Raw genomic sequence first — 10,953 nt, forward strand, 5'->3', positions numbered from 1 at the left:
GGGACAAATTAAAGAAAACCAACATGAGGGGGACCAATTAAATGTACAAGTCCTATTCTACCTTGAATAGTGTCTTAATCAGAGATTTATTTGATCCGTTTTGGTAGTTATGGCAAGAGGGACAACCTTAATGGACCCAATTAAAACAAGTAGAGAAAACCAGGTGGAAAGATGGAACACAGTGGTCCAAATATTCACGGACAGTTAAAAAAAGTAAGCGATGGATTGCTTGAGGACTTAAATTGCCCACGCATGGCCTTAGATGTCTGCTAGAATTTGTGATTTGTGGTGAATGCATTGTCTTGTGCCAGTCTAAAAAAAACTGGCCTAAAACAACTTTCACCTTTTCAAAGCTCTTCATCTCATCTGAAAATACACATCCAGGTATTTTTATTATTTGTTCATTTAGAATTTTCGTTCATCAATGCACTACGGGAGCAACGTGTTTTGAAAAGCCAGAGCCAACACACTAACTCTGATTATTTAATTTTATTTTTTTTAGTTGTGAAAATTAACACGATTAAAGAAGGAAAGTGTTTTTTGTATTTGTACCAATTTATTAAAAATGGGTATTAATAATAAAAAGGAAGTACATTTTAGAGTATGTATTTTTATTTTTTTTTTTTTTTCAATTTCTCAATTGAATTCAGCTCTGGACTTTGACCTGGCCATTCTAACACCTGGATATGTTCGGTTTTTAACCATTTCATTGTAGATTTTGCTTTGTGTTTAGGATCACTGTCTTGTTGGAAGGTAAGACGCCAATCTCAGTCTCATGTATTTTGCTAACTCAACAGGTTTTCTTCCAAAATGAAAGTAAAGGAGACGAATAGCTCATACCCCATTTTCTCAGTGTTTTACTTCTAATAAATTTTTATAACATCATATGACTCTCGTTCCACTTCACAATTGTATCCCGCTTAATTGTTGATTCTTCGCAAAATAAATATATAAACAAATAAAATTGTATATGCGTTTGAAACTGTGGCAATGGTCAATTGTGGCAATGGTCAAAAGGTTCAAGGGGGCCAAATACATCCGCAAGTCACTGTAAACAGAGGAACGAAATATCAACTGAAATAAATTCACAAATAAAAATGCCAGTGGTCTTAAATTAAAATTAAGAACCACCCCTCAATAAAACGTTAGCCCAATTTCAAAGTTTTGTGCGCTTTTTTCTTTCTGGCACCAGATATGGATTTTACAAACTAGCTCTACATCAAATTATTACAAAAGTGTTTTGACCACAAATTTACATGAATATATGCCTGTGCAAAAAATACTGTAAGATTAATTCAAGAGTATTCCTTTTGAAGTGCGATGTCATACAATTTGTTGTCCAAGGCAAACCTGCAAATATCTTGCCACTGTTTACAAGTATGTGTATATCTCTAAATAGACATATTATAATCTAAAAGTGGCCTATATAAATAAATACACCTATATAAATTATTCACTGTGATATATAAATTCTTGTCTCGTCGCACCGTCTTAAAGTGAGGCACCGACCTCGCAAAGGCAACTTGCAGTGAGAAGATCTGACCGAAGAGGACGCCAATTCGCCATACATGTTTCTTTCATGTTTAAGACACGAAGAAGTGCGCTCGATCGATCGATGGCAGCATTGCTCGATTATTTTTGTCTACTGACAATGGCCACGGACTGTCAGACGTGATCGTCTTACGTGTCTTATTTTCCTTTTATATTTATTTTACAAAGTCTATTGACTAGATGGGTTTGACACAGAGTTCGGATGTACCCGACGGAGGGACGTATGGATATCACGTTCACGGTGTAAGATTTGATTGACCCACTCTTTCTGCTTTGAGTGATTTGGGGTTGGCAACATAATAGAATACCAGCTTATCTGTGCTAACAGCTAACTAAGTAGTTGTACCGGTCGAACATGTCGAGGTGGCATTTCTCCATTCGTGTATAATAATACAATGAATTCGTATTTAGATTGCACTCATAGATGTAACGAAAGCCGTTTGAGTCAAGCGTCCAATTTTAGACACGCGACTGTTTACAAATTAAGCTTCCTTAGTTTGCGTTTACTCTTCTGCAGAGTAGCCATTCAAAAAATATTGCTGTGTTTGTAGTTTGCAGTGGTATTTGATTTATGTACTTGTTTAAAAAGTCGCATCTTCCCCACATTTCTCGGGTTGGGGGTCAGCTCCAACCTTCCTGTCTACTCTGTATGGTCTTTCGATGTTTGCGTGGGTATTATTCGGCAACTCCGGCTGTCGACCACATTCCAAAAGATGTTTCATACGTAAAGACACTATAAAAATTGTCCATGGATTTGAATGTGATTGGTTGTTATCCGGTCAAGCGTGTCCAGTAGCTGGCCTCAAGAAAATAAATAAACCGTAAATTTTCTGCCATTGCAAATTCATCATAAATAAACGTAGTGTCAAATGAATATTGCGCAGGGGCTGTCAGTATTTGTCATACATTTACTGTATTGTACTTGATTTTCAGTATATTACATATGAACCTGGGTTTTGGCAGGTGCAGCCAAATTCTCCTGCGGAAAAATGTGGACTGCAACCGTTCTTCGACTTCATTTTGTCTCTGGACCGCAAAAGACTTGTAAGTAAATGGCACATGCAAAGATGAGACAGATAAAATATAACTAACGCCTTTGAACAGAATTTGAATTTCTATTGATATCTATCAGAATGTTGAAAATGACCTGCTGAAGGAGGTTCTGAAAGCTAATATGGAAAAAGCGGTGAGTATGGAAGTGTACAGCACCAAGAGTATGATGATTCGTGAGTTGGAGGTGACACCCAGCAATATGTGGGGAGGACAAGGCTTGCTGGGGGCCAGTGTTCGCTTCTGCAGCTTCCAAGGAGCCAATGAGAACGTTTGGCATGTCCTGGTGAGAATGAGAGCACATTTGACTGTGGTTAACTTAAAATTACGCATCTTGCCCCTCATCTAATGAAGTAGACATTTTATTCCAAAGGATGTGGAAGCCAGTTCACCTGCTGCACTAGCAGGTCTCCATCCCCACACCGACTACATTGTTGGAGCAGATAATTTATTACAAGATGTAAGTAAAGACAAAACGAATGATTATCATGACCAAAATGATTTTTGAATATCAGTCCTATAACTATTGATTACATTTTTTAACTGATTAATCGCAAAAAAAAAAAAAATCCGAAATTAACTTTGATTAATCACATTTTTCCTACTACTACTTTTTGGTGAAGCTTTTAACAAGTATTTACTTGAATCATAGCTTGTAATTATTGTAAAATCATCAAATACAAAGTGTATTTTAAATCAAAGATTGTTCTAGTAGATTTCTTTGATCCTTGAATATTATCCAAATGGAATCATCTTTTCAGGAATTTTTCTTAGAACAATTCTCAAAATGTATGCAGTACTTTTAGTTATAAGCACCACACTCCAGCAGTGTTGGTTTGCAAGGCCCAGTGGTAACTTAAGCAAGCATGGTGTTTTGTTCGGAGATGACGTGCTACAGATGTACAGCTAATATGGTACAGTGTTTGAATTTGGCTTTGCAAGAAATGCAAATTAATTTTTTAAGTAAATGAAACTAAGTTAAAATATTTAATCACGTTAATTAAAAAAAAAATCATCTTGAGTTAATGCGTTAATTTTGACAGCGGTTAAGATTCGTCAATCAACGTCAACAATTAAGTTGACACACATGCACGGTCGTGGTTATCGGGGCCATCTGTGGGTCAATCAGTTTCATGGCTAACCTGTGTTAGCGTTGGCAACACAGTCTGAAAGTCCGGGCGCAGTTCACAAAATTATTTAATACAATGCAAACCTTTCATAGCAGCGCGGTGGTGATAAACAAGCATCTAAAAAGGGAGCACATTGTGGTTAATACCCGATTTAATTTCTGACATAGGGACAATTGTGCCTGGAAGTTAGCTGTAGTCACGCTCCCTTGTGATGTCCTTACCTTAGCATATCTATACTGTGGATTATGGCAACATTAGTCAGCGAGCTAATGTTTATTAAAAAACAAAGCACTGTTTTTGTGTGCCTCTGATTGACATGGAACAGCAAGAGCACACGTGCTACCTCCGGACACTCGTGACCACGCACAAAATGTTGCATTAAGAACTCGGATATCTCGGCACTCAAAGTAACACCACATGACCAATTTGCCACAAAACCTGAAAGGCAACACCCAACAATAAAATGTAGAACCCAGATTGTTAGAATATAGTAATTTAAAACCAAATTTTGAATGTTCGATACATTTTGTAGACTAGAGAAGGAAAACATAAAGGTGATAAAGGTAAAATAAAAACAAAATGATTAAAACAATTCAAGTGTTTATCTGAGTTTACTTAAGCACAGTGCATTTCCCTAATTGTATTCATATGATTTCACTCCCTTCTACATAAAAAAAAATTGGAGCCCAAGAAGAGTAAAGCTTCTAGTGAAGGTGTTAACCAAAATTAAGAATTTAAACAGTAATATAAATGAAATTTCGTCAGGGTTTATTTGTATACCAAAAATGCTTTTATTCCTCGTTATAAGACCCGATGTGAGATGGTAACTGAACATGAGACGAATGAGCATCACATGACTGAGATGCAGTTATTCATTAAAAACATACTGATTTCCAGTCCGAGGACTTCTTCTCACTGATTGAGGCTCATGAAGGGAAGCAAGTGAAGTTGCTGGTGTACAGCGCACTCACGGACGACTGCAGAGAAGTGGCGGTCACCCCCAATGGTGCTTGGGGAGGCGAGGGAAGGTATGGCGCAAACTTCTTAATCCATTATTTCATCAATTAGAAGGCTGTCCGAACTCCTTATTTCATCAAGACATTTTGGCACAAGCAAACAGACTCCAAATGTTTGGCGATAGCTGCTAAAGGAAAGGGGGGAGCAATCTTATATTTTCTCTTGTCGACTCTTTAAGGTGTGGTGGCTGAGTGTCATAATATGTCATACACATACAAGAACCGTCTTCTATTAATAAAACTCCTTAGTAGTGCTGTTTTTGGGGCCAACTAAACAGTACCCAAGGAGTGCAAATCTCTACAATGGTTTCTCAGTTTCTAAAAATAAAAATATTTTCTTGTATGATCATAAAATTATAGCCGTATTTTCAAAAACATTCAACAAAAACAAAATGTTTGGGCTAGCACAGTTGAAAAAGTAAAATGTAAAATGCACAAAATTGAAATACTGTACAAATGTTCAGAAAATGCATTGCATGCATTTATGTAGTTAAATTTATCATTCAAACTAGTTGTCACATCATACAATTTTATTACATTTCTCCATGAAAGCATCTCCTTGATGAGCACTTGTTCTTAACGAGCTTTTACTGATTCCTACTTTTAGTTTAGGTTGTGGCATTGGGTATGGTTACCTGCATAGAATCCCTGCACGTTCTGACATATCAATACCAAAGAACCCTCAGCCGCCTGCTCTGGAGGAACGACCACCGTCAGAGTTGCCTAACCACGGCTTCACAGAGGTACACGACCAACAAGAATACCACTTTGCCTCCAAAACAGGAATTGCTTGTCATGACTATGATAGACAATAGAAGCTATATATGTGACTTTAGGCACCCTTGATGGCACCTTCAAGCCAAAGTGACGACGTGTTGGACTTGAGTGAGGTCACCCTCCAGGATACTTCTCTTCCTCCACCAATGCAGAGTGTCGCGGATCCTGGTGAGTTGAGTAAAGACACACTGGTGTGAGACTTCTGTCTGGCACTGAGATGAATTTTCTAGTGATGGTTATTTTCTTTGCAGGCTTATCTGATTCCGAGGTAGCCTCAATGAGTCCCGTACCTGCAGATTTGATGGACAAGCTGGATCTGTCCGTGTCGTCTGTCGATATGAACAACACATCCCTTGCAATGAACTATGAGAGAGAGGCTGAGATCTCCGGTGTTGGTAAGTTAGGATGCGGCAAACTGCCATTTTCGGGGTTGTTTACCCGCACAGTTTAGTGCTGAATAAGGCTTGATTCATCCACTTTTTTACATTTGACTGAGGGCAGTGTGTGCAAATGGAGGATTTGCATGCTCGGTGTCAGATTGTGTGTCACTCATTCTTTCCATTTTCATCTGGCAATTGAAAAACAAAAAGTGGCAGATTTATATTTGCATAATGCATGAAGCTGATTATATACGTTTCAAACATGTTTTTACATTTTATAAATGGCTAAAAGATGATTTGATGTAGTGTGATTGTGGTTCTGACTGACTGTAGCGGCCAACATATTTTTAACCATTCTTGTTTCCAAACTTGTGGGTCACATCATATTTCCAATTCAATTTTGCGTTAGTTCAATAGCCAACAAAATAATGATTCACTTTTTGATTTATCTGTTTGACTGAAAAAAAACTTGAAAAAAGAAAGATAAAATGATACACACACACACACACAATGTTGGACCAAAGTGCTGTTGTTGCTTCTTCGGCAAACATTGCAATTGTTTCTGATACGATTGTTTTAAGCCAGCCTCACACCGAGTGATTCGACGGAACCAGATGGAAAAGGACAGTTGTGAGCAAATTAAAATCTGCGACAGAACCTGCCACATATAATCACAAACAACATTCTTAACTTCTTCCTATCAGACCAAAAACAGCTAATATAACTTGAGTTATCTCAGTGCATAGACTCCATTCTTCAAACACAATTCTTAAAAAGAATTGACTAATGCCGTTGCTATGCAGAAAAACAATCTCTCAGATGGGTGTTGCAAACAGGTTCCCTGCACAAATTAAAGATGGGGAGACCTTCAACACAATTACAATTTCAGTTGACTCTGGCATGCGAACAATCAGCATTTTTGTGTACGCCCATGTATGTTATGCTGTATTTCTCCATACTGGTTCATTTTTACTTTAATCTCCCGTTTCACTCAACACACATATAATGTAGGCGTAATATAATTTTTACGTCTAAACAAGGCCACCCACCTAAAAAAATGTTTGCTTGCCTTCTGTGAAATTACTTTTGTTTGCACAGTGACTGCAATTTCAACATGTTCTGTTATACAGTATAGAAAATCAATTCATTGCTCACAAAATTAAAAAAAAAAAAAAAAAAAAAAAAGACACTTTCCTAAACCTCTCAGGTTGGGATTTCTTCCTTCCTGTGACCCAAACCTACTAAAAGGAAATCAATGCCACAGCATTAAAATGTATGTAGCCTAAAGTAAATCAAAACTACTTATAGAGAATACTGTAGCCAATTACGTACAACAGGCACAAATTGAACATTTTTTATGGGAGATACATAATAAACTGTTGGAAGATGTTTTAATTATACTTTTCCACTATTATTTAATTTCCTGTTCTGCAGAGGCACTGGAGAGAAGTGAACTGCGTTCTTCCAAACAGATTAACCATCAAGAGCGGAACCCCCTGACCTCTGTGGATCTCACTAGTGCTGTCATGAGTAGTCAATCTGATTCCAGCGTTTCAGCGGAAGAGCCATCTTACCTCAACTCCATGCACATAGCAGACCCCCCCTGTGAGTCAAGTCATAGCCACAGTCCGCCAGTAGGTGTACCGTCCCCCTACATAAACCCAATGGAGTCGCACAATGAGCAAGCTCCTAGTCCGCCTGCTACTTATGTTCTCTCAGGTGAGTCCCAAATAGACGAGTCACCTATTCAGGAAACTCAAGATCAGTCCAAAGATGAAACTCATGTTCATCACTGTGAGCATGGGGACACTGACGATCAATCACAACAGACAAAGTCAGAATAAGACTGCATCAGGCCAAATGGAGAGAACAAAGCGCAAAACAAACAAAAAAAAAAAGCCAGTGACAATCCCCGATCATTTTTGTTTTTAAATATAGGCATTATATGTATATACAGTGCTCATCATTGACTATATCTGGAACAAAATCTATTACAAATCGATACAATCCTATGGCTCGCGAAACAAATACACAAAAAAGTACTTCCTCAAATGCGGGCCATTGACATACAATCTAGCAAAGCTAAATGTAAAATTTGAAAATATGTATGACTCAGTCCAATCATCAATTCTTTAATTTTTTTTTTGTTGTGGACTGTTCACTGAAATATGAGAGAAAAAAAGGTTACTTTTACAAAGGTGATGAAACATCTACACAAATATGTTGAGAATTCTTAAGTACATATTTCATTTGCAATGCAAGTTGGGACGTGTAAAACGTCACTAAAAACAGAATACAATGATTTGCGAATCATTTTCAACTACTATTTTATTAAACACACTGAAAAGTTGTTCAAAAGTTGTTTGCAAAAAAAAAAAAAAAAAAACATCTGTAATTTTGAATATAAGAATAGCAACAAAACGTTCCAGAAAAGCTAGGACAGGGGCAACAAAAGACTAGGAAATGTTGATGAATGCTCCAAAAACTCCTATTTGGATGTTACTGTTATGTTATGTACAATTGCAATTACCATCTCTACACTACTGAAAAAACAATTAATAAATAAAGAAAACACTATACTAATATAGCCTAGATATCAAATAAGGAAATTTCCAGTTGAAAATTGCCATTTATCACACGGTGGAAGTGTTTAGAACAAAATAACATAAAAATGATCAATATAAAATGACAATATCCCATAAGGATCTGGTTTTGGATCTTACTTAAAATAAAGTGGAAACTCAGAATACAAGCTGATCCAACTTTGGTGGAAATTGTTCCAACATGGCTGATGTTCCTTGGGAGGTGGGTGTACGGCTCGCTATCAGCAGCTCCAAGCCGGACTCCATCCCCTGGCTGATGCCATTCAGTGCAAATCAGTAGAGTAAAGAAAGGACAGAAAATGTACACTGGTTTTATTGTGCAATATGGTTCGTTCAGTTATGTAAGGTACGCCAATATATATTGAACATACAAAGAAGTATATTTTAAAATAAAAAAATTCGGAAGATCACATGGACCTGGTCGTTTTATAATTAACTTGCATGCTAAATAAGTGTGTGCACCTCTGGTGTAAATGATATTTCCACATAGACTCAGGAACTCTTCAGAAAACCACTGCCAGTTTAACACAGTAGGTTGCGACATCTTCAAATGCAAGTTAGCGCTAATATGCAAAGTGAAAGCTGTTTGACAACCAAATACATACAGCAACGCCACCGAGTTCCCGAGCTCATCTGAGAGGACTGACGCAAAGTGGAAAAGTGTGCTGTGGAGTGACAAGTCCACATTTGCAAATTATTTTGGGGAAAGCGTGGATGTTGTCCTCCAGGCCAAAGAGGAAAGGGGCCATCCAGATTGTTATGAAGTGCAAATTTCAAAAGCAAGCATCTGTGATGGTATGGGGGTATATTAGTGTCCATAGAGCTACGGATGTCATGTGACTGATCCCTGCATGCATTTTCTGGCAGGGTAGTCGTGGTGGCAGGCAAAGGAATTATAATGGAGAGCAGTGATAAAATAAAGAGTTCATCAGTCAGCATTCCGTCCAAGTGAATTCACATCTGACTTTGAGGAAAAGGACAATGAGATACGGGTGCAAACTGGACAGGGTGGATATTACAAATCCCGATCAAGCACACATTGTGAGTCGTGACATTACAGCCATAGTGATAGCAGATGGGGAGAAATCCAAGGGTCGTAAGATATAAAAAGTTTTTGTTACGGGCCGTGTATACATAAACCTCCAAGGCTTCATCATTGAAACAGGCATATGCTACTAACAAGATTAATCAGGTTGCATCAGAGCCAGGCTGGCATGCGGCCGGGTAACTTCGACCTAATGTATCCCCGTGTGAACGTCGTGAGAAACCCGATACTGATTGAAAGGGTCATTACGCCTATATCGCTTCGGGCAGCCAAGGAGGGGATTCTGGTGTGTCAGTGGGGCGCCCACGTGGCTTCTCGGTCGCTCTGTTGAGCAAGAGCACTGGATGAGGATGCGGGCGGCGCTGTCCGGAGGAGCCTTCAACTCCATGGTTCTTCTTTCGATAGCCTGTAGGATACTTGTCCCTTTCTATGTCCTCACTTGTTGTGGCACTCCACTGCTTACAAGACATTACTGTTGTTAAAGTGGGGCGGTAACTCAAATTAGTGACAATTTTTCTACCTTGGCGCAATGCATTGCTGGATGCGTGACATCAACGTCCTGCGCTCTATAGCATTGTAAACTTGGACATCTGTGAAGGCACCATTAAAGGGGAAGTCGCCTCCACAAGTCTAAAGTGATTAAGCATCAAAATCAATGAATGTGAATAATGTTGTCTTTGTGGCATATTCACTTAAATGTAGAATGAAAAGGATTTGCAAATCATTGTATTTTTTATTTACATTTTAGTGTCCCAACATAATTGGTATTGGGCTTTGTACAAGGCTGAGTGATAGAGCCAGAAAGGTACTGCTAAATCTGTTATGTTTCTATGCGATATTAACAAGTTACTGTTGATTTTACAAGTGTGACCCAGTGAAAATTGATGCAGGTTGTAAAACTTGATTTCAAAGATAAATCATATTCAAGTGCTTCACAACAATTCAAAACCAGAAACATTACTTGATGAGATGACTACTTAATATTTATTAAGATGCTCGTGTGTTCTGTTAATGTTGTTCACTTTTGGCTTTCTTTTGACTAAAGCTTTAAAGAGATCATTTTAACATGTTTTAACCCAGCTCCAGTTTGTGAAGCTAGATTAACCCTGTCGAATTGACACAAACCTCTGCGGTTTTGTGATCTATGCAATATTCAACAACTGTTATTTTACTTGAAGAACAAGGCAATAGAATTTTGTAGTTTTAATTATAGTCATGGTACTTTAGAGGCATTTTTGTCCTGGGGAATGTCTAAATAGTTGCTTAAGTAAAGGTATTTTTTTTTGCAGATATAAGTGAAGTCAATGTTTTTTTGTTGGGGAATAAACAATGTTTTGTCAAATGGTTGAAAATTTGATTATCTACTATTAAAATACAAACCACATTAACCCCTTATTCATG

General features: G+C 37.9%; 1 protein-coding gene across 1 annotated transcript; it reads left to right on the forward strand.

Annotated features, from left to right (window-relative positions):
* Nucleotides 1–1,584: 1,584 nt before the first annotated feature.
* Nucleotides 1,585–10,947, forward strand: gorasp1a (golgi reassembly stacking protein 1a). The gene is made up of 9 exons (XM_088312058.1): nt 1,585–1,794; nt 2,515–2,595; nt 2,684–2,887; nt 2,975–3,061; nt 4,629–4,759; nt 5,355–5,490; nt 5,584–5,692; nt 5,776–5,919; nt 7,339–10,947. Exons 1-9 carry the CDS (start codon nt 1,732–1,734, stop codon nt 7,746–7,748), a joined length of 1,365 nt encoding a protein of 454 aa, XP_088168184.1. The 5' UTR covers nt 1,585–1,731; the 3' UTR covers nt 7,749–10,947.
* The last annotated feature ends 6 nt before the right edge of the window (nt 10,948–10,953 follow it).

This window comes from Idiotropiscis lumnitzeri, chromosome 12 (assembly GCF_059441095.1).
Source record: "Idiotropiscis lumnitzeri isolate Australia: NSW breed Sydney's pygmy pipehorse chromosome 12, RoL_Ilum_1.0, whole genome shotgun sequence".
NCBI lineage: Eukaryota > Metazoa > Chordata > Actinopteri > Syngnathiformes > Syngnathidae > Idiotropiscis > Idiotropiscis lumnitzeri.

Bases quoted from the DNA above. Each gene is read 5' to 3' on its own strand.
- gorasp1a (XM_088312058.1), top strand. From the start codon at position 1,732: ATGGGTTTGACACAGAGTTCGGATGTACCCGACGGAGGGACGTATGGA. The intron at 1,795-2,514 runs GTAAGATTTGAT...GGGTTTTGGCAG, and splicing joins ATGGATATCACGTTCACGGT to GTGCAGCCAAATTCTCCTGC. The intron at 5,693-5,775 runs GTGAGTTGAGTA...TTTTCTTTGCAG, and splicing joins GCAGAGTGTCGCGGATCCTG to GCTTATCTGATTCCGAGGTA.